The sequence below is a fragment of the Heptranchias perlo genome, chromosome 1 (assembly GCF_035084215.1).
Source record: "Heptranchias perlo isolate sHepPer1 chromosome 1, sHepPer1.hap1, whole genome shotgun sequence".
NCBI lineage: Eukaryota > Metazoa > Chordata > Chondrichthyes > Hexanchiformes > Hexanchidae > Heptranchias > Heptranchias perlo.
In genome coordinates, this window is record NC_090325.1 from 145643384 (window position 1) to 145667943 (window position 24560).

At 40.1% G+C, this 24560-nt stretch overlaps 1 protein-coding gene across 1 annotated transcript in view; it reads left to right on the forward strand.

The window, feature by feature from the left end:
- slc10a7 (solute carrier family 10 member 7) overlaps positions 1 to 24560 on the forward strand; it is a 293348-nt gene that overhangs the window by 230514 nt on the left and 38274 nt on the right. Inside the window, exons 8-10 of the mRNA XM_067992302.1 lie at positions 10664 to 10829; positions 12447 to 12498; positions 12666 to 12739. Coding sequence (XP_067848403.1) covers positions 10664 to 10829; positions 12447 to 12498; positions 12666 to 12739 — 292 coding nt within the window. The remainder of the gene's footprint in view (positions 1 to 10663; positions 10830 to 12446; positions 12499 to 12665; positions 12740 to 24560) is intronic.

Consider the following 24560-nt stretch of genomic DNA (forward strand, 5'->3'; position numbering starts at 1 on the left):
GTCAGAAGATGAGCCACTCACAGCAGAATACCCAGCCTCTGACCATCTCTAGTAGTGATGACATTTATGTGCCTGGTCCAGTTCAGTTTCTAGTCAGTGGTCAATGGTGACCCCCAAGATGTTGATAGTCGGGGACTCAGCAATGGTAATGCCATTGCCTAGGATGCTGCCTTGAAGAACTCCTGCAGCAATGTCTCAGGGCTGAGATTGGTCTCCAATGACTACAACCATCTTCCTTCGTGCCAGGTATCGCTCCAGCCACTGGAGAGTTTTCCCCCTGATCCCCATTGACTTAGGAACAGGAGCAGGCCATTCAGCCTCTCAAGTCTGCTCTGCCATTCAATTAGATTACGGCTGATCTGTACCTCAACTCCAGACCCACAACAATGTGGTTGATTCTTAACTGCCCTCTGAAATGGCCTAGCAAGCCACTCAGTTGTACAATCCCGCTACAAAAAGTCAAAATAAGAATAAAACCGGACGGACCAGTAGGCACCGGATTCGACAAAGGCAAAGACAAACCAAGCCCAGTTGACCCTGCAAAGTCCTCCTCGCTAACATCTGCGGAGTTGTGCCAAAATTGAGAGAGCTGTCCCACAGTCTAGTCAAGCAACAGCCTGACATAGCCATACTCACAGAATCACACCTTTCAGCCAACGTCCCAGACTCCTCCATCACCATCCCTGGGTATGTCCTGTCTCACCAGCAGGACAGACCCACAGCGACACTGTGGTAAACATTCAGGAGGGAATGGCCCTGGGAGTCTTCAACATTGGTACTCCGGACCTCATGAAGTCTCATGGCATCAGGTCAAGCATGGGCAAGGAAACCTCCTGCTGATTACCACCTACGGCCCTCCCTCAGCTGATGAATCAATATTTCTCTATGTTGAGAACCACTTGGAGGAAGCACTAAGCGTAGCAAGGGCACAGAATGTACTCTAGGTGGGGGACTTCAATGCCCATCACCAAGAATGGCTCGGTAGCACAATTACTGAACGAACTGGCCAAGTCTTGAAGGACATAGCTGCCAGACTGGGCCTGCAGCAGGTGGTGAGAGAACCAACAAGTTGGACAAACCTACTTGACCTCGTCCTCACCAATCTACCCGTCGCAGATGTGTCTGTCCACGACAGTATTGGTAGGAGTGACCACCGCACAGTCCCTATGGAAACAAAATCCCTTCTTCACACTGAAGATACCATCCAACGTGTTGTGTGGCACTACCACCGTGCTAAATGGGATAGATTCAGAACAGATCTGGCAGCTCAAAACTGGGCATCCATGAAGCTGTGGGTCATCAGCAGCAGCAGAATTGTATTCCAACACAATCTGTAACCTCAAGGCCCGGCATATCCCTCACTCTACCATTACCAACAAGCCAGGGGATCAACCTTGGTTCAATGAGGAGTGGAAAAGAGCATGCCAGGAGCAGCACCAGGCATACTAAAAAATGAGGTGCCAACCTGATGAAGCTACGACACAGGACGACATGCATGCTAAAGAGCGGAAGCAGCATGCTATGGACAGAGCTAAGTGATCCCACAACCAATGAATCAGAGCAAAGCTCTGCAGTCCTGCAACATCCAGTCGTGAATGGTGAAGAACAAGTAAACAACTAATAGGAGGAGGAGGCTCCGTGAACATCCCCACCCCAATGATGACAGACCCCAGCACATGAGTGCAAAAGACAAGGCTGAATCATTTGCAACCGAGATTCCCACCATCACAGAAACCAGTCTTCAGCCAATTCGATTCACTCGACATGATATCAAGAAACGGCTGAATGCACTGGATACAGCAAAGGCTATGGGCCCCGACAACATCCCGGCTGTAGTGCTGAAGACTTGTGCTCCAGAACTAGCTGCGCCTCTCGCCAAGCTGTTTCAGTACAGCTACAACACTGGCATCTACCCGACAAAGTGGAAAATTGCCCAGTTATGTCCTGTCCACAAAAAGTAGGACAAATCCAATCTGGCTAATTACCACCCTATCAGTCTACTCTCAGTCATCAGCAAAATGATGGAAGGTGTCATCGACGGTGCTATCAAGCGGTAGAGTGAGGGACATGCCGGGCCATGAGGTTACAGATTGTGCTGGAATACAATTCTGCTGCTGCTGATGGCCCACAGGGCTTCATGGATGCCCAGTTTTGAGCTGCTAGATCTGTTCTGAATCTATCCCATTTAGTACAGTGGTAGTGCCACACAACACAATGACGGTGTCCTCAGTGTGAGGAAGGGACTTCTTCTCCATAAGGATTGTGCGGTGGTCACTCCTACCAATATTGTCATGGACAGATGCCTCTGCGACAGGTAGATCGGTGAGGACGAGGTCAAGTAGGTTTTTCCCTCCTGTTGGTTCTCTCACCACCTGCTGCAGGCCCAGTCTGGCAGCTATGTCCTTCAGGACTCGGCCAGTTCGGTCAGTAATTGTGCTACCGAGCCACTCTTGGTGATGGGCATTGAAGTCCCCCACCCAGAGTACATTCTGTGCCCTTGCTACCCTTAGTAGCAGCACTTACCTAATCCTGCTCACTGATGCTCAGTCAGGATTCTGCCAGGACCAATCAGCTCCAGACCTCATTACAGCATTTGTCCAAACGTGTACAAAAAAGCTGAATTCCAGAGGTGAGGTGAGAGTGACTGCCCTTGACATCAAGGCAGCATTTGACCAAGTATGGCATCAAGGAGTCCTCATAAAATTGAAGTCAATGGGAATCAGAGGGAAAACTCTCCTGTGGCTGGAGTCATACCTAGCACAAAGGAAGGTGGTAGTGTTTGTTGGAGGCCAATCATCTCAGCCCCGGGATATCGCTGCAGGAGTTCCTCAGGGCACTGTCTTGGGCCCGATCATCTTCAGCTGCTTCATCAATGACCTTCCCTCCATCATAAGGTTAGAAATGGGGATGTTCGCTGATGATTGCACAGCGTTCAGTTCCATTCACAACCCTCCAGATAATGGAGCAGTCCATGCCCACATGCAGCAAGACCTGGACAACATCCAGGCTTGGGCTGATAAGTGGCAAGTAACTTTTGCACCAGACAAGTGCCAGACAATGACCATCTCCCATGAGAGAGAGTCTGACCACCTCTCCTTGACATTCAACGGCATTACCATCGCCGAATACCCCACCATCAACATCTTGCGGGTCACCATTGATCAGAAACTTAACTGGACCAGCCACATAAATACTGTAGCTGCAAGAGCAGGTCAGAGGCTGGGTATTCTGTGACTCCCCAAAGCCTTTCCACCATCTACAAGGCACAAGTCAGGAGTGTGATACTCTCCACTTGCCTGGATGAGTGCAGCTCCAACAATACTCAAGAAGCTTGACACCATCCAGGACAAAGCATCCCGCTTGATTGGCACCCCATCCACCACCTTAAACATTAACCCCATCCACCACCGGTGCACCGTGGCTGCAGTGTGTACCATCTACAAGATGCACTGCAGAAACTCACCAAGGCTTACTCGACAGCACCTCCCAAACCCGCGACCTCTACCACCTAGAAGGACAAGGGCAGCAGGCACACGGAAACAACACCACCTGAACGTTCCTCTCCAAGTCGCACATAAGACCACCATACTGACTTGGAAATATATCACCGTTCCTTCATCGTCGCTGGGTCAAAATCCTGGAACTCCCTACCTAACAGCACTGTGGGAGTACCTTCACCACACAGACTGCAACAATTCAAGAAGGCAGCTCACCACCACCTTCTCAAGGGCAAATAGGGATGGGCATTAAATGCTGGCCATGAATGAATTTTTTTAAAACTCCATTTATCCACCTTAGCTCCATAATCCCATGATACCCTTACCTAACAAATAAAACTTCAGTTTGCTAGGGCTCCTTGGTACCACACTCGGTCAAATGCTGCCTTGATGCCGGGGCAGTCACTCACCTCACCTGTACTATTCAACTCTAGTGTCCATGTTTGGACCAAGGCTATAATGAGGTCTGGAGCCGAATGGTTCCTGCGGAAACCAAACTGAGCATTGATTAGCAGGTTATTGGTGAGTGAGTGCCAGTTGATAGCACTCTTGACACCTTCCATAACTTTGCTGATGATTGAGAGTAGGCTGATAGGGCAGTATTTGGCCGGTTTGGATATATCCGGCTTTTTGTGGACAAGCCATACTTTATCAATTTTCCACATTATCGGGTAGATGTCAGTGTAGCTGTACTGGAACAGTTTGCCTAGAGGCATGGCTAGTTCAGAAGCAGATGTCTTCAGCACTACAGCCGGGATGTTGTTGGGGCTGATAGCCTTTGCTGTGTGCATTGCACTCAACTGTTTATTGATGTCACGTGTAGTGAATTGATTTGGCTGGAGACTGGCATTTGTGATGGGACCAAGGTGGAGGCGAAGAAGGATCATCCACAAGGCACTTCTGGCAGAAGATGGTTGTGAACTCCTCAGACTTGTCTTTTTAATTCATTGAGGGTGGGGATGTTCATGGAGCCTCCTCCTCCTTTTAGTTGCTTAATTGCACACCACCATTTGCGACTGAATGTTGGAGGACTGCAGAGCTTTGACCTGATCCGTTTGTTGTGTGATCACTTAGCTCTGTCTATAACCTGCTTCTTCCACTGTTTAGCGTGCATATAGTCCTGTGTTGTAGATTGACCAGGCTAGCACCTCATTTTCAGGTACACCTGGTGCTGCTCCCAGCATGCTCTTCTACAGTCCTCATTGAACCAGGGTTGGTCGTTTCGCTTCTTGGTAATAGGAGGGAGTGAGGGATGGGCTGGGCCATGAGGTTACAGATTGTGGTGGAATACAATTCTACTGCTGCTGATGGCCCACAGTGCCTCATGAATGCTCAGTTCTGAGCTGCTAGATATGTTCTTAATCCAGCTCTTATAGTGAGGTGGTAATGCCACATGATACGATGGAGGGTGTCCTCAGCGTAAAGATGGGATTTGGTCTCCACGAGGACTGCACGCATCCCACCATGTGGCCCACTGAAAGTGTTTGGCAGCCTGGCCAACCCCACCCCCTCCCTTCACCTGACAGCCTTTGACAACTTGCCTTTCCCCCTACCCCAGCTGAGACCGTTTTACAGCCCAGCCTCTTTCCCTTGTCCCCTGTCCCCATTTCCCTTTCCATATCCCCTTCCCCATATCCCCCTCTTTCTCCTATCCTCCCCTCCTCCATCTCCTCCCCCAGCTTCCTCCCCCACCACCCTCTCACCTTCACTTCTCCCCTTCCCCACTCCTCTCCAACCCCTTCCCCTTGCCTCCCTTCCTGCCCTGTCTCATCAATTTCAATGGAAATGAAAATCGAATGATTTCTATAGCGGGTGATCCACAACGCTTATAATCAGGATCATTCTTCAGTTGTCAGCTTTTAGAGGTCTGTGTCAGCTTAAGCAACCCCTGCATTAATAGAAGAGTCAGGATGAGCTATCAACTATAGCACTGTTGGAACATTTGAGGGGAAAGTAAATAGCCATTAATATAGCTTTGGAATGAGACCATATGATGATAGCTTGTTTGAAATGGATGGTGCCAGACCTTATCGAAGCTTTAGAATTGTCCAGGGCAATGACAAATGGTTCACTAAAGTGTTGAGCAGAGTTCCAGAGGTGTGAAACATGGGCAACAAGACCACTATTGAAACAGCCATGTTGAAATCCATACTGGTTTGTGGAATTGGGCCAAAACTGATTGAACCAAGGTGTAGTACCAAATCTGCCAGGAGAAGAGTGAGGTGGTTGAACCAGACACAAGAATCTATACAACAGTTCAATTGGTCTTTAATACTGTACTCTTACCTTACATTCAGTGAATAACTATATAACTATTTCTACTAATTATCCCCAATTCAGATTATTTCTACGAGTTGGTGGTGATGTTTTCTTGTTTATTTGTTTTTAAATGTATTTTGTTTAGGCATCATTATTCCAGCTTAAAACCAATGCAACTGTCCATCATCTGTTATTCTGTCATGGTGCATCTAGCAGCCTTCAGGAATTTTTTTAATGTAGAAACTGCCATCTTATTGTTTCATAGAGATGTTTACATTCTTCCTCATTCATTTAACTGGCACCTACAAATGGGGAAAATATCTGTAACACCACCCCTTTGAGTGTTTTGCATCATACAGGGCTGCATTGGTTATGTGGTCTTCACCAAAGAGAACAGTGAATAAGATGGCATCCATTAGGTCATTGCTGAAGGCCAAAAAAATGCACCAAATACTTCCCCGAGGATTCCTGCATAGATATTCCAGTAAGCTGATCATTCATTGCCCGCAGAGAAAGTTGTGTATCATTTGGTAGCTCACCAGAAAAGCAACACAAAGCTAGTTTCTCAATGGATTTGTGATTCAGTACCTTAATTGAAGGCATTAGATTTTGATATTGGGTAGGGAAATTGCATGTTATTGTCATTGAAGATACCAGAAATTGCTCCCGAAATAACGGAGGAGCTCAACAGCACTCTCTGTTTTTAATGGCAAATTGAAGGAGCAAGTTCCCGCGTTTGCACATGCACACTAAAACGCGGAAACCGTGAACTTGCTCCTATTGCTTCGGCCACAATTTGACAGCTTCGAATTAAAGGGCCATCGCATGCTGCAATCATGGAAACTTGCTCAATTACCCAGCTGGAAAGTAACTAATTACGCCACCAAACAGGTACCTTTAAAAATGCCAAGTCTAAACTAAGTTTTAAAAGTGCGGTTAGTCTTAATGACTGCCAAACAACTAAAAAATTAAATTTTAAAAATGTGGAGTCTCATTTAACTCTTTATTTTAATAGTTTTTGGTTATTAAATAAAACATTTTTAAAAATTAAGAAAATTTTTTAAAGTTTATTTTTCCCTTCTGTCTCTTTAATTTAATTCAATTATTTCTTTGACTTTATATTAAAAAAATTAAATTTTTATTTACAATGACATCCAGAGTACTAACTTTAAATGAATGAAGTCTGCTTGAGCAATGAAGGCTGAATTTGTGGACGTGACATGTTTTCCTGACAGATCCTGTGGGCGTGTCTTCTATTCTCACAGACTGTTCCATGCGCGTCAACTCACGCTGCTCGGAGGCTGGGTTGATAGCGCACAATTTTTTGAAAGTTCAAAATCAAGTAATTTGACGCCACAGAGCCCACAGTAAGTATTTTCGTTAATTTAATTCACAGGAGCTGCAGCGAGCATTGCCTCGGCACTCTGCGTGATTTCTGGCCCAGTAACTCTTGAGAAAGTTCAATCTAGTTGTTGCCCATTCTCCTTCACTCTATAAGTGTTGCAAACTGTTCAGTTACAAAGATCCAGCTTTTTTACTCAGTAACTACATCTAATCTGCGCTGGACACATAAATGGCTGGCAAATGTGGTTGAAGTGGGAAAACAATGAGCCTTACTTGACAAAATAAGCAGCTTCAGTATTCTACAAGACCTATATTAGCCCAGTTATGGAATATTGTGAACGTGATTGGTAGATACAGCGAAACATCATCTCTTGCTCCTGGATTAGATCTCTACGCTTGATGAGGATGATCTGCTCCATATTAAATTCCACCCCCTCCAACTATTGCCAGCCTGTTGGACCTCAACAGAATTATGATCAGAGACAGTGCTGTAAGAATCGCTATTCTTAAACCAGCCTCTAAATTTATGCCAGGAGCATAAGAGTTGCTACAGTTGTACCTCATCATACTGTATCAGTCCAAAACTACAAAGAATACATGTATCAAAACTTCATATGCTAGTTCTATTTCTTGCAGAATTCCCTCAGTGGTTTTGCATGGATCTCAGTCTAAGAGTGGAAATTATTTATTTTTTCTGTGTTTGGAAATTTTAGCAGGAAACAGATGCTTACTGATAAATGGCAGGGGTGTAGTAACAAAATTTCTCTGTCAGTGAGAAAATAGCCATTTCCAAGAGCTGTAACTAGTTCCCCCATAAAAGATGCAAAAAGTTGTCAAAAAGTTACGCTTTACATTCTGTCAATTTGTGATCTGTCATTTCTGTATTGCATGTTGATGAGAATTTATGACAAGTAAAATAGTACCATTTATATGCCAAGATAAAATTGTACCTCAGAAACAGATGATGTATTTTGTGAGCTTAAATTAATACTACCCTTTCTATATGTCAATGATCGTATCTTCTTTGCATTACCTTTCATGCATTTGTTAATTGCCACAACAGTATTAGCATTATATGAAGTCTTAATTAAGAATAAAATATTACAGAAGTATAGTAAAATGAACTGGAACTTAATTTATATGTCATGCCAACCACATTTAAGTTTAAACCAGTTTGTATGGTCAAATTAATTTTAATTCCTCTAGTGCTGCTGGGAATGGGATTTTTCATGGCACTATCCATTTTAATTGCTAATTTTTCAATTCAATAACTTTTTTAACTGGAGTTTAATTAAACTTCATACATTTTTTTGACATATGCCTAGTTCCTTTTGAAATGGATATACTGAAAATCAACTGTATGCCTAGTTCACAAATCTTTAAACATTAAAATCTCACACTAGTAACTTGCAAATTAAGTACATAAATAAATCATCCACTGCAGGCAGGCAAATAGATAGATAAATTTGTTCCCCTCATGTACCATTACATAAACAAAGAAATCTATGCACGTAGCATGCTTTGGTTACTGAATTAAGCCCTTCTATATAGGATTAATGATCCATCATTGCCCCCCCTCCTTATCTACATGCTGCTCCTTGGTGACATCATCTACAGACACAGGGTCATCTTTCACATGCATTCTCATTGCACCCGGTTCTACCTCTCAACCCCTCCAATGCCTCTGTGCTATCAGGCTATTTATCGAACATCCTATCTTGGATGAAATGTAATTTTTTTCCAGCTAAACAGTGAGAAGACCGAAGCCATGATCTTTGGCTTCCACCACAAACTCCACACTCTTGCCACCAACTCCACTCTTCCTTTCTGGCCACTGTCTTAGGCTGAACCAGATTGTTTGTAACCTCACCATCCTGTTCAATTATGAGCTGAGTTTCTGACTCTATTTCCTCTCCATCACAAAGACTAGCTGCTTCCACCTCCATTACATTACCCACCTCCACCTCTATTTCAGCCATCTGCTGAATTTTATGGTGGGTGAAGGATGGGAGGTTGACCAGGAGAGCATTGGAATAATAGACTCTGGAGGTAATAAAAGCATGAATAAGGATTTCAGAAGCAGATGTGATCAACTGTGTCATCTGGCAGCGCTTTCTGCTGTTTAGAGGTAGATACACAAGATGTATTCTGTGATCCTCACACGAAAGCCTAGACTAAATAACACTGATCTTTTTGGGTATTTTTCCTTTTTGTATTGGAGAGGTTTTGTGTGGAGATTTATGAGGAAGATGACACAACACCCTTCTAAATGGCACCAATCTAACTCTATAGTCTTCTATGTAATCTGGGTATACATTAGAGTTGCATATGCCCTGAACTCTATGCAGTATTATAAATTTTAGGTTACTCACACAATCAAGTGGACCAATATGGTTAGCTGCTTAATTCAGATTTATAATATATTTGTCACAATAAGTGTTACACATAGTGAAGTTAGAGACTGACCAGTCCACCAAATGCACTGCTTTATTAATAGAACCTAGTATTGTCGATGTTATTTATTGTATTCCTCTTTATGTTGTATACTGACCTTAAATGCATGTCTACTGTAGTGTAGTAATATAATGTGCATTGTAATCCGAAACAATACCAATAATCATTTAATCATTGGAAAATTTTAGTCTCAAAAGCTATGAGTGTTTCTGACATGGAAATGACATCTGGTCCCAAGGTGTTTTTTTGACTTCCTACTTATAAGTTTCATTGCAACATAGAAACATTTCTTTGGTTAAAATTTTATATAGTGCATCTTGGTAAATTGTTAGTATCTGTAAAAGTCCAGAAGATGTCTAAAAAAACTAATTAGCTAAAACATTTAGGAAATATTTTCTATCAAAATTGTTAACTTTGTTGATAACCTGGTATTATTTCATTTTGTTTTTTTTTTGAAGTGGTCATGCTGGTATTCTAAAATGTTTTGAATGTCATTTGTGTTCAGGTTTATAGTTAGACTGGATATTCAGAGATTAAATTATTTAAACTCCCACAACACATGTACTTTTCATTTTCAAGCATGAGTTATAATTTAATTAGAAACTTCTGGTGCAATGCTAGCTGTTTAAATATTAAAATGTTCTAAGGATCACTTTCAATTATCCACCTTTGCGAAATTCCAGAAGATGTCAGATATTTCAGGTTCCCAAAGTTGAGCTTAACATTGTTTGTTTATAGAGAGGAGTACCTGATAATTGCATGCATTCATTTGTGCCAATGGAGGATACAAACTTAAGGGAAACTTAATGGGCATATTTCAGTGACAGCTAGCAAAGAGCATTTGCCATGATTAAGGATGGATTTGAATCTAGTTGAAAATGTGCTCTCATTAGAGTTCCCCAACGGAAGTTGCACTAAAAATGTTAAATTCCCCAGAAGAACAGTTGTGCAGCTAGAAAGCTTTGAAATCCACTGGGGACACCAACTGAATTATTCCATTCCCGTAATGCCACTGTGCTGTCATATTTATTTTGTGATGCCCAACTTGACTCACATAGCCCTTTACAAGATAACCTGCTGATTTTTTTTCTCAATTTTTTTTTCATCAGATTGTTCGAAGATACATCAAGGATTGGCTTGAAAGGAAGAAGCCCCCATTTGGTGCTATCAGCAGCTGTGTGCTGCTTATGATCATATACTCAACCTTTTGTGATACTTTCTCCAATCCAAAAATTGAGCTAGATACCTTTAGTCTGATATTAATTATTTTTATAAGTAAGTAATGAATAAAATTTGGTCAGATTTTATATTATCCTTTCATTGCTACTGTCAAACACATCGTTGTCAGCTGTTCCAGGACTAGATCACACAACAGGCTAAAAGAAATCTGTGACTTATCTACTAGTATGCCAGTGCAATATCCTCAGCATTGTTATCTATTACTGCACTTTCTTATAACACATAGAAATGTTGTAAAGAGAGTTAATTTTGTTTTGGTTATAATTCGCTAATAATGAGTGATAAGAGTTTCTTTCACCTATGCAGAAAACCCCTAACTGATGGGCTCAGCAGAGGCAAGTAAATTATAACGGTCTTTCACATGGAGAGAAAAAAATCACGCTTTTTCAATTAGTTATTTTGTTTCAATGAATTTTTAAGTTTCTCCCCTTCATACGACATCAGTGATTGATGCTGGGTATGGTTTCACAGATAATTGCAGCCCTTTGGTACCTCACCAAGTGGCATCTGTTCATGTTAACCTTGTTGATAGCCTGGTATTACTTCATATTAGTTTTAAACTCATACTGGTGTTCTAAAATGTTTTGGAAGTCATTTGTGTTCAGGTTTACAATAAAATGAGTCAGAAAGTAATCCAGCCATTGGGATATAGAGTACAAAGCAGACAGGGCTGATCTTGCCCATATATCTGCAGTTTCCAGCTGGAGTCACTGGATAGCCATCAGGTGTAGTTATCCTGGCTGATATTTTTCCCTGTCTTAGTCCAGGGATGCCGAGGCCATTTGTGATACTCCCAACAGTGCCTAATAAGATCAGCTAACAGCACATTCAGGGAATCCAACCTGGAAACTGTCTGGCATTATTACCCTGCAGGAGAAAGTTTATTCCCCCCCTTTTTCAAACATTTCATTTCTTTCCAATGATTGTCATTTAATATGTTGTCTTTTAACACAGGATTTTTGGTTTGTTTAATCAGAGTGTAATCTGAACTCCAATGACAGATAAGTCATGTTACAACCAGCCCTTCAAACCAAATTCTGCCATTACAACTCCATTTTCATGCATTTAATTTCATAGTGTTTGTAGGGAAATTAGCATTCATATAGATATAATAATCTGGTTTGAGCTGATCTAACTACAACTTCTGTTAGAAATTATTTTAAAACTACAAGTTACTCTTTAAGAAAAATAAAGTATCTGAGTGTCCAATATGGCGAGGTTCCTACTGGCTGCCAGATATGGCTTCTTTGTTTGAACTACTTGAGGTGACTGGTTTCATTTCCACTTAACAAATGTTATTGTACGGTCACATTTGAATACTACAGTCATTTTAGAAAATATAAAGTGGAACATTATAATGCTGCTTAATATTCAGATAAAATACTCACAATTGCAGTAATAAAATTATAAGTAGCAATGGATAGCTTGAAATTTTAATATTGTTGTCCTTCTTGAAAATTTATATTTGATAGTTGAAAAATTTAACAAGGAAAAGCTTACAATACAGGAAATATAAACTTAAACTTCATGTAAGATGAATTTATCTTTACAGTTATTCAGGTTCTGTTCTAATTGCATTGCAAACTGTATGCAATTTGAAAATATTTCTGTACTGTTGAGGTTTATTAAATATTATTTTCATTTTTCTTTTAGTATTTTCCCTTCAGCTGAGTTTCATGTTTTTAACTTTTATCATTTCTACAAGGTGGGTAATTGTATTCTTGTATGAGTACATTTATATATTTTACTGCATCTCTATTTTCAAGTGGAATATGGTTATTGCAATATGCATAACTTGCAAATTTTTACATAAAAATTAGTCTTAAGAATTTGTTTAGATAGATATATATTCAACTTCTCTTTCTCTTTCAGAAAAAAATCAGGCTTTACAGCTGCAGACACAGTCGCCATTATGTTCTGTGCCACACATAAATCACTGACTCTTGGTAAGTAAATCTCATTTTAGAAAATGCAATGTCAGCGGTACAATCTGTTCTTAAATGTTATTCCTGTTTCCATAATTCAACAATTTATTTATAATGACCAGTTCAGTCAGCATGATTGTTGTTAAATCAGCTAGGATAGTGCAAGAAAACTATAGCACGGACTTTGAAATTTGTCAACATTTTCAGTATCAACATAATTGTTGATTGAGATTGGTGGCATGGTATTAAGGACTAATGTTACGTGCTAACTCTTAAGTTTTTAATTCTTAAAACTTGTCTGCCTAACATTAAAGCTGAGAAATTTCTGGGAGGGCCTTTTGGGCATGAGAATGCACTCTCGACTTGTCTCAAATCCTGGAGTCAGGGGCATTAGCACAATGTGGATAGGCATCTGTGCCATTTTTGGTGTTACTGTATTAGCTGAAGACCTTTTTCAAAAAAAAGTGCTGGAAGGCCCAATTTAAATTTGCCATTTTCCCAATGGGTTTGCCATTGGAAAACCAGCCTTTTAAATTCCAGGGCGCTCACTTCCACCAGGATTGGGTTCTGGTACCCTAGTACACCAACTTTCTGTAGGCATACATCACATTGGGACAGTTGAGGTGGAAGTAACAAGATTTCTATCAGATAATATAATCCCACTAACCCAACGTCTTTTATTGATGCCTGCACTTCTGGCAGAATTTTAAATGGACCAAAAAAGGGCCGGAGACCTAACATAGCCTGGTCCTGCCCCAAATTCCTCCCTTGCCTGCCTGTATTGTGCATTTATCACGTTGCTGAAATGGAGGAATCTCGAGGCTTTAAAGTTTTGTTGGTCTTTGAGAAGAATGTTAGGTGGAATTCCATGTAGAATGATGCATTCGAACTCGAGAGAGATAAGAATGGGCTGGCTGTTTTACACCCTGCCCCACTACTTCCAGGGAGCAAGAGAAGAGGGAGGGTGAAGCAATGGCTAGCAAAAGTGGTATGTGACAACAGATTGACTAAATAAATTATCTTAAAATAAATTTTGTTTTAAGCACCTTTTTTTAGGTCATATTGGTAAATATTGACCAACATGTGAATGTAAAAAGAACATCAGAGGTTTGTTTTATGCATAATACTTCATTTATACCACAACTGCAAACTTGTATTTATTGTGTATTTTCAAGTGATTTACAATAAATTGCTCAGTGTAAATGCAGCAATTCACTGTGATCACAGTTTAGAGTAAAAAATCACACTTCTTTATGTTAGGGTTTGCCTAGTCTGTAGAACAGAGATTTGCACATGGCTCATTTAAACACCAAATATAAAACTCCTTCAATTTTTGAGAGGAACAAAAGAAGAATATGTATTGGGATGAATGACCACATGAACTGAATCTGTACAGTTGTAAGTGTAAACATTGGAAGCAAGCATTTTATGTGGATTATTCTGATCAGAAACGAATGCCATCTGTTTGGAGCTACAGAGAAGGTGTAACTCCCGAAGTACTAAATGCTTGTTGAATTTTCCCTCACTATGAAAATACTCTAAATATTTAAAATTAGTTATTTAAAATATAACTTATCAAATCATTACAAATTCAGTACAATGCAAACAAACAAAAAGTGTTTTATTATTTCGTATATGTTGCATTATACATTATATGTTACATGTATAATGTTTAAGGTTTTGCAAAGGTACACAGTGAAAGATTAACACAAGATTAGTACAAAAGCATAAAGGTGGAAGTTAGAAGAAAATTTTCATGCAAAGGATTACTAAAATATGAAATGCATTACCCCTCAAGTGAAAATCTTATAGGATATGGGGAAAGGGCTGAGAAATTAGATTAGAATAGAAATCTCCTAAGTGGAGCTAGTGCTGGCACAGTCATGATGGCCTCTTGTCCTGAGCTTTCTATGATTTTGAATATTGATTTAAAGTAGAAAACATGAAATACAAGACATACAAATTGAAACATTTAGCTGGTATTATCCAGTTCATCATTGTCACTGTATGTAACATAATCTGCTGATCATTTTAACTACACCTTCTTGGATCTGCAGCATATAAACAGTAAATCAGTATGAACACATTGCACACTGGCTTGCCACATCTGCAATCTTTCAGACATTTAGTCTACATTTGTGGTATGTCGATTGTTGTATATCTTTGGCTTTGCTGCTTGAACATAATAATGGTTAGTAATATGCCATTCATCTACCAAAGAATGTTGCTTTGGAATGGACTGGTATTGCATTACGGGATGACAGCCATCTGATGGAAATTGAAGAATATGCCGATGAAAGGCTATCTTCTATTGGTGGCATGCATCTCAGATTCACTGCTGTGGTTGTTGACAATCATGAAGGTTGAATCAAAAACTGATCTATACAGTTTGACAAAGAAGCAGCTTACAGTTATGATGACTTCTTCATTTACATCTAGGAATCCACGAGGTTGCTTATATTGGTCAAAGACCGTTTGGCACAAATATCATGACCCTCTTCCACAGAATGCTTCTTGCTAAATCGATAAACAACAGTAACACGCCACTTAAGATATAAGCAGACAGGAGAACCAATATGATATGAGAATGAACAGCAGTTCTGTATGCAGCTTTGGATGCCCCATTATGGAAAAGACATTAAAGCCATATAGAGGGTACAGCATAGATTCATCAGAATGATGCCAAGGCTGGGAAACTAGTTATGAAGAGGGACTTGAGATACTGGGACTATTTCCACTGGAGCAGAGAAGGCTAAGTGGAGATTTAATAGAGGATTTTAAAATTGTGAAGAGTCTTGATAGAGTGCATAGAGAGAAATTATTTCCCCTGGTTGAGGAGTCAGTGACGTGGGTTTTTTCAATTTAAAATTGTCACTGAGAGTGAGGAGAGAGGCTAGGAGAAATTTCTTAACGTGGGAAATGTTGGAGCATGAATGCTTGGCCACGGGGTGTAGTTAAGGCAGAGACCATTGCAACTTTTAAGAGAAAATTGGATAAATATTTAAAGCATGGGAGGATATGAGAAAGCATGACAATAGGATTAGTTTTGGATTTCTCTAGTAAAGAACCAGCACAGTTAAGATGGGCTGAATGGTCTCCTTCTGTGCTGTAAACTTTATGGTTCTATGCATTGGAATTGCATTAGAGAAGAGCAACAAGAATGATCCCAAGTGTAAAATGGATGAACTATGAGGAAAGATTATAGAAGCTTAAGCTTTATAATCTGAAGAGAAGAAGGTTAAGGGAGGTGACTCCATTGCAATATGTATAGTATTAAATGACGTAGATAAGATGAACCCAGAATATAAGTCAGTCAGGCCAGTGAGACAAGAGGCCATACAATTAAATCCTGTGAAAAGTAAATTTAAAACAGTTCCTAGCAAAAAATGTCTTTACTCAGATTTTCCAAACCTTTATCAAAATATATCAAGTAAGGTAACGGAGTCAAAGATGTTGATACACTTGAAGCAATTCAATGACAGACTCGGCAAGTTTAAATACTAGAAGCCAAATGTCCTTTTCTTGTCCTTGACTTTTTCCTTATGTGTTCTTAAAAGACACCAAAAAAGCAACCAATTCTCTCTCATTTTTAAGTGAGGCTACCTCATTTTGATTTTAAAATGTAGCACACTTTGATGCAGCTTGATTGTGTCAGACAAGGTTTATAATCCACTCTTTTTGATCATAAAATGCACTCCTAACGTTTCCCCAATGTTGACAGTTGTGTAAGTTGCTCATGAAAATGAAGGAAGTTTGATTCGAGGAGCATAAGAAATAGGAGCAGCAGAAGGAGTAGGCCATACGGGCCCTCGAGCCTGCTCCGCCATTCAGTAAGATTATGGCTCATCTTTGACCTCAACTCCACTTTCCAACCTGATCCCCATATCCCTTGATTCCCCTAGAGTCCAAAATTCTATCTATCTCAGCCTTGAAAATACTTAACGACTCAGCATCCACAGCCCTCTGGGGTAGAGAATTCCAAAGATTCACAATCCCATGAGTGAAGAAATTCCTCCTCATATCAGTCTTAAATGGTCAACCCCTTATTCTGAGACTATGCTCCCTAGTTCTAGACTGTCCAGCCAGGGGAAACAATCTCTCAGCCTCTCAGAATATCTTATATGTTTCAATTAGATCACTTCTCATTCTTCTAAACTCCAGAAAGTATAGGCCCACTCTACTCAATCTCTCCTCATAGGACAACCCTTTCATCCCAGGAATCAACCTAGTGACCCTTCTTTGCACCACCTCCAAGGCACGTATAATCCTTCCTTAGATAAGGAGATCAAAACTGTACCCAGTACTCCAGGTGAGGTCTCACCAAAGCCCTGTACAATTGTAGTAAGACTTCCTTACTCTTGTACTCGAACCCCCTTGCGATAAAGGCCAACATGCCATTTGCCTTCCTAATTGTTTGCTGTACCTGCATGGTAACTTTTTGTTTTTCTTGTACGAGGGCACCCAAATCTCTCTGAAATCAAACATTTAATAGTTTCTCATCATTTAAAAAATATTCTGTTTTTCCATTCTTCCTACCAAAGTGAATAACCTTGCATTTCCCTACATTATACTCCATCTACGACCTTCTTGCCCTCTCACTTAATCTGTCTATATCCCTTTGCAGACTTATTGGGCACTAAATTGGGCCGTGTAGCGCCATTGTTTCGGTGCTACATGGCCTATCCAACATCCAAGATGGCGTCTTGGCTGCGCACGCACGTTTCCAGCGTGTCGTGCGCCAGACGCCACCTTGGTATAGGAATTAGCACAGACACAGATAAGGAACGCTGGAAGCATGTAAAGTAGGGAGAAAATGGCTACAATCAGTGTGCAACACGGATTTAAAGTGATAGACACCATTTTGGGACTTAACGCTCAACTCAATGCACAGTCTTAACCCCGACCATCTGCAAATGGTTGGAAAAGTTGAGCACTGATGGAAAGAGTTTGTTGGTGTGTGGTGCAGTTGGTAGGAGAGGCCACTTGATAGTTGACCTCACTCACCTTGACCACTCATGTCAAAGTATTGAACTTCTTCCTGCACTGCATCCATGTTCGTGATGCTGTGTACCTGGCATTGACTTCGTCCCCTGTTGCCTCCCACTGCCTTTTGGATATGTGTCTGGAGCATCTCTTGCCCCCCACCACCCCCCCCACCACCCGCCGCCACTGCGGATATAGCATGACCCTCCTTCTGTCCACCTCTTGCACCAAGATCTCTAGTGCATTAGCAGAGAACCTTGGTGCACGCACTCTCGCAGGCCTAGTACCAACTCAATCGGCAGATTGGTGATGTCTGGCGTGCAGATTGGAGGGTGTGGGATTTAGTCGTGCGCAACCTTTATTCAATGTTTTAACATAACTCATCAGTGTGTAAACATAGGGACGGGACCTGCATCTGTGTTTTACGTGTGTGATGTCTGATCTCCGTTCAGACTCCGTGCAGACAATAGATTGTTATTTTCAGCAAATAACAGGTACCAGCTATCTTTAAGAGATTTTTAAGAAACATCCTCCCTTTAAGAGATCGGGCTTCCCCTGCTGGTGAAAAGTGCAAATTGCATTGATTCCACGTGCAAGACCCGGGATGGAACGCTGATTGCAGGTTAGTACTCAGGCCAGCCGAAACTTGCTTTCTGCCTGCGCAGGGGGTCATTGGGCGCGGGGTAATTGCGCATCACACTACCCGCCACTGTAGCGGGTACTAGCCAGGTACTGGAGATTTGGGAACAGTCTCGTGTTGTGGGTGGATAGCATATCTGAGCTATGTTTCCCATTCCTGTTCATCAATGCACCAAAAGCAGCTCAGTACAAAATATCGCTGTTAGTTTGTTTTCTCTAAATTGTTTCAGCAGAATCAACATTATTGCCAAAAGCTGGGAAATGGAGAAGCAGCCCCCGCACCATTAGAGCAGCCAGAAGTTATTTATTTCACGGGGGCTTTAAGGATTACTGTGAACACATCCTGTACGTTACATGCTTTGCATCTGCATAGATTTCAGTTAAACTAAGTGCTTATAGGCAGCAGCAGTGGTAAATGAATAAACTTAGAGCAATTAAATAATCAGATGCATTAAACTGTTATGTTAAATTTTGTATTAACCATGTCTTAGTGTGCTCTGCCCATGTTAACAGAACTGTCTTTTGCTCTTATAAGGCCGAATGTTTGATTCAGGCTGACTCAAAATGTATTTTATTTCGATTAAAAATACATCAACTGTGAAGTAATATTCTTAAAAAATACACAACTTTTAATATATTTTAAAATTCTAAATTTTCCGCGGACCATGCCTCCAGAACTCTCTAGGACTGTGTGTTGTAGTGCACAGAGGAGGCAGGAAATAACATTTAGGAGAAATATGGAACATTTTAAATTTGCTGCCTAAACCTCTGCAATAATCTGACCAAAGTGCTCACATGACATTATAAACAATCTGAGCAAAACGTGAGTATTTTATAATTGTCTTCTGAACCTGAAATTGAGATTACATCCTTGAAATGACTCCAGAGTATTTCTTCTTAATAATATACTAATGTAGTGGTGCTCACAGATTTGCATGGATCAGGCCCTTACCTTTGCTGGTGGCCTAGGCTCAGCTATGTCAGAGGTCATAACACCAAGCTGTGGCAGTGTCATGGTAGCGATGGTTCTATTTCAAGTGGGAGGCCAGGCCAAGATTTAGTCACAGAGAAAATTATAAAAACTCGGTAGCACTAAATTTTAATTAAATGTAGTAGGATAGCAATGAAAAGAAAAATTTAAAAAGCACAACTGTACCAATTCCATCCTCTCCTAAATAGAAAACAACTGATTAGGATAAATAACTTGTAAATTTAATTAAGTTTCTGATCACTCTTTGGCAACATTTTTTTAAACAATTAAAACACACCAGAAAACAATCTTAAATCTCCCCAGTTACAAATGAGGAAGTAAATGGTTCATGATGTAATTATTTAGCTAATTACATGTTTTAACAATATTTAGGAATGTAAACTTTTAACAAAATGTAATAAATTATCAAAAAAAACATTTATTTTCTGTGTTATTACTTTTTATTTTTTGTTAGGATATGGGCAAGACTGGCAGGGCTACATTTATTGCCCATCTTAGTCGCCCTAAGAAGGTGGTGGTGCATCTTCTTGGACTGCTGTGGTAATGGTACTCCCACAATCATGTTAGGTAGAGTATTCATGATATTGACCCATTGAAAATGAAGGAACAGTGGCATACATCCAGTCCAGGGTGGTATGCGACTTGGAGGGGAAGTTGCACATGATGGGGTTCCTATGACATTGCTGCTTTTGTCAATCTCAGTGGTAGGTATCATGCGGCTGGGAGGTGCTTGCAAGGTAAGTTTGGTGAGTTATACAGTGCATCTATAGATAATAGATACAGCAGCCATAGTGCGCAGGTCTGTAGGGGATTGATAATGAGGTGGCAGGGGCACCAATCAAGCAGACTACTCTGTTTTTGATGGTATCGGGCTTCTTGAGTGTCTTTGCAATGGTAGAGTCATTGAAAGTCAGGGGAGGTATTTGGGTCTTTTCTTGTGGCATGAATTTTACATGCCTGGATGTTGTTACCACATGGGGCTAGCCCATTATCAAAGAAGTTGCGAATGGAGTTGTACACTAGAATCATCAGTAAGCAGCCCCATTCCTAACAATAATAGAGTGAAAATCATTGATGAAGCTGCTGAAGATAGTTGGGCCAGGGGCACTGCCCTCTTGAACTCCAGAAACAATGTCCTGGAAGTGTGATGATTAGCCTCTGACAACCACAGCCACCTCCCTGTGTGTCGAGTTGATTTCAGTATTAGAGGGTTTTCTCATTGACCCCCAGTTTTGGTGCTATACTTGATCGAATGTAGCCTTGATGTTGAGGGCAGCCATTTTCCTCTGCTATCCAGCTCTTGTGTCCATATCTGGAACAAGGCTGTGATGAGGTCTGGGGCTGAGTGGTTCTGGTGGAAACCAAATTGAGCATCAGTGATCGGGTTGTTGGTGAGTAGGTGTCATTTAGTGTCACTGTTGATTACTTCTTCCATCACTTTTTTGATATTTGAGAGGAGGCCGATAGGATGGTAACTGGCCAGATTAGATGTGTCTTGCTTTTTGTGACATACCTGGGCAATTTTTCGCATTGTTGGTAGATGTCAGTTTCGTAGCTACACTGGAGTAGCTTTGGGGCAGGGAATTGGCCTCTCGGAATTCACTGCCATTGTCATGGTTCAGTCTACTATCCATCAGTTAGGGCCCCAAACTCAAGACAAAGAGGGGTAAAAAGCACCTTTTCTTGACTTTTACTGGGACTGTCTCTTTTTCAAGATTTTTTTTGGAATGTGATTAGTGGACTAACCAATTAGAAAGCAGGAAAAGATAGACACTGCAGACAAGTCAGAAAGATGAAAATTAGAGAGACAAAAATTATTATAAGGATATACTGAGAACTTTTTTAAAACTCGCCAAATGGTGGCAATTATTATTGGCGCGTGATGACATAATTAGGAGATTAACGATTGTGATGTAATCACTGCAGCTGTATGAAAAAGTCATTTTTCAGTTAATTACTGAGAAATATGCAGATCAGTTTGTACTTTAGAATATTCATTTAGCTGTTAAAAGTATCCAGCAGTCTACACTTTGGGAAAAGTGTACAGAATGTATTTTTAACATGAAGTGTGAGAGTGCGCAGTAGAGTTCAGCTTAAATGTAAAACATTCTTCAAAAAATCTACTGTATTTAGTTTCTATGTAAATTATAGTCAATAACAACCATAGAGCATAAAATCACTTAATGATGATACTAATTTTTTTAAGTGAAACTCAGTTTGATTCATTGCTTTCATTAGATTATTTGCCAGATTGCATTTTCACTGATTGATTGCGGATGAGGTGACAATTTGACCCTTAATCATGGTGTGTCGCATTGAACCTGACATTGAGCTATGGCTTGACATTGTTCAGTTGGAAATCCTACATGTTTAAGCTCCCAAGAGTTTGTTAAACAAGAGGAGGGTGTCCTAATGGGAATATGGAGTGTTCATTGTGGCTCAGTTAATATAGTAGTGCTGGGTTTTTCAGCTCCAACCTCATAAATATCCATTCACAATATGAAATTACTTTGTAGAGGGCAGTTGTGTAGATAGAGGTCAGTGATGTTTCTGGGGACATTAAATGTCCCAAGCACTTGAATTCCGTTAAAATCAAATAAAGAAATCTGCTGTATTTAAAAATAGTAGTGTTTTGCCAATGATTGAACTCCTGTTTAGATCAGCCTTCAATAGTATAGAAGCAGTAACTTGAATTACTTTTAAAAGATTTAATGTACAATAAAAACATATTGTCACAAAAAGCCATGTTTTATTATAAATGTTAGCTCTTAAGAGTTGAAGGAAGAGGATTGACTACTAAAACTGTTCTGAAGGAGTCACAGCTATATCCCATTTTATGCACAAAAGATTATAATAATTTAATCTCTTTTACAGTTCATTTCAGATTATATAATTTGATAAAATTATAATTTTTATCTTTTGTTTAATTCAGGAATATTTTAATGTAATAATTACTTTGTGGGCGACAGTAGCATTTGGTGATCTATAATATTGGAAATTACAGTGTTTCTGGTTTACTAAAATTGCACTAAAGACTTATTATGATGACTACCTAGTCCTAAACAATAACAACGCCAATAACGTTGTCTTATCGGGTATATTTTAAAGCTAACTGATTTGCTTTAGTAGTATTGGTGGGGGGTGGGGGGAGGGAAATAAATAAACTGCCAGAAAATGAAAATCAGGAATTCTAGTTCCATTCCATGCAAAAGCTTTTTTATATAGAAAGCTCAATCTTTGTGAAGAGTAAAGCATTTGGCTGGCACAATAAGCCTTATTTGTATACTAATATCATGTTGTCAAAATGTTGTCTTCTCTTACTGTGAAGATGGGAGAATAAAGTCCCTTGATTGTGCATTGCATATGCATACTTAAATAACATAATATATAAAGCTATATTCGCTAAGTACATAAAGCATGTTTTATGTTTATATTGGCTCTTTGTTTCCTCAACAGCAAAGCTGCTATTCATAGGGTACTTCCTCTTGTAAGACAACTTACAAACAATTTAAGTTTACACCATTTTACAATTTACTTAGCTTTATAGGACATTAGGTCCCTCCCAAAAATGGGTGTGTTAAGCATCTTTATTGCATTTTTGTGTCAAAACTGATAAGTTAACCAAACATGGTAAGGCACCTCGTCTCATTAAGCTGCTGGTTCCATTTAAAAATGGATGTAGCGAAAGCCATGTTGGAAGTCTAGATGTTTCCACAAGCACCAACTTGTTCCTCAATGAGTTTAAAATGTTTTAACAGATTTTCACCAAATTTTACAACTACTCCCACTTCATTTGAAAATTGAATTCTAATTGCACTCCAGAGGTCAGTAGATAAATGCAGTGAATGATATTGTACCAGGGTCTCTGGGTGAGTATATGGATGTCAGGTGGAACTCGTCTTGGGCTCAGCTGTGATGCTACCACAAATAGTCTTAACAAAATCACATGATAAATACAGGTGTGGAAGACCATTCAGCCCATTTTAATTCATTGATTCAGAAAGACCCCTACCACCCCACCTTCCTGTTACCGCATCTAATTGCTTCTTAAATAATTCCAGGGGATTTTCATCCTCTGCTCTACCCAGAAGTCCATTACATGTATTGATCAATCTGTGAGAAGAAGAACGTTGATATCAGTCCTAAATTTGCCTTTTACTAGTTTGAAACCGTGTCCCCTCGTCCTACTCTTACAATTTGGCCATATAGTTCACAATTCAACATGTACTGTTGAAGTGCACACATGCCATTTGGACAAGATACTGAATAGAAGACTGTCTTTCTGTGGAATCGTTAACCCCAACATAAGTCACAAACTTCAGGACAGAAAGAGAAAATTGGGCTGGGGAGGAAAGAGCAAAAAGGTGTGCTGGAGACTTAACATGTATCATGTCTCCAAACATCAGGCAAGGACTTGTGTGAAAATTCACTAGTGTTTCCAGTTTCAGAACAGTGTCTTGCTTGCTTTGTATTCTTTAATATATATATATATTTATATAAAAATGAAACCCATATAGTCAGGAAAGCATTTCACAACTTGATGGTGGTCATCTAACAGAGGTGCACAAGGTAACCTCAGGTGACCTAACTGCACAGATAACACATTGTCTGGAATAGTCACTTAACCCTATTAGTGAAGGAATAATGGTTGAATCAGTGCAATTTTAATTGTATTTCTTTTGTTTGTATCCCTGACCACCCATTTTTATATATGCATTGTATACTTTTGGATGCACTTCACTCATTTTTCCCTACAGTGTAACACTTCCATTTACAAAGACCTTTACGTGTCTGTGTATCCTTTTCATTCATACTGAGCTTGTAAATGATTTCTTTGAACATCTGCTATATTTTGAAGGGGAGGGGAGAGAGACTTTTGGAAGTTGCCAGGCCCAGACATCCTACACCCCAGAATACTGAAGGTGGTTTTATGAGAAAATAGCAGTTACTGACCATAATTTTTCACAATTCTGTGAAAACAGGAATTGTATCAAAGGATTGAAAAATGACAAATGTTACACCCCTATTCAAAAAAGAGGAAAGAGATAAACCAAGTAACTAATAAACCAGTCAGCCTCACACTGGTAGTAGGAAACCTGCCAGAAAACATAATAAAGGATACTGTTAGCTATTTGGGTACAGTCACCATGGATTTGTAAAGGGCAGGTCATCTTTGACTAATTTAATCAAGTTCTTCGAGGAAATTACTGAGCGGTTGGACAAATGGAA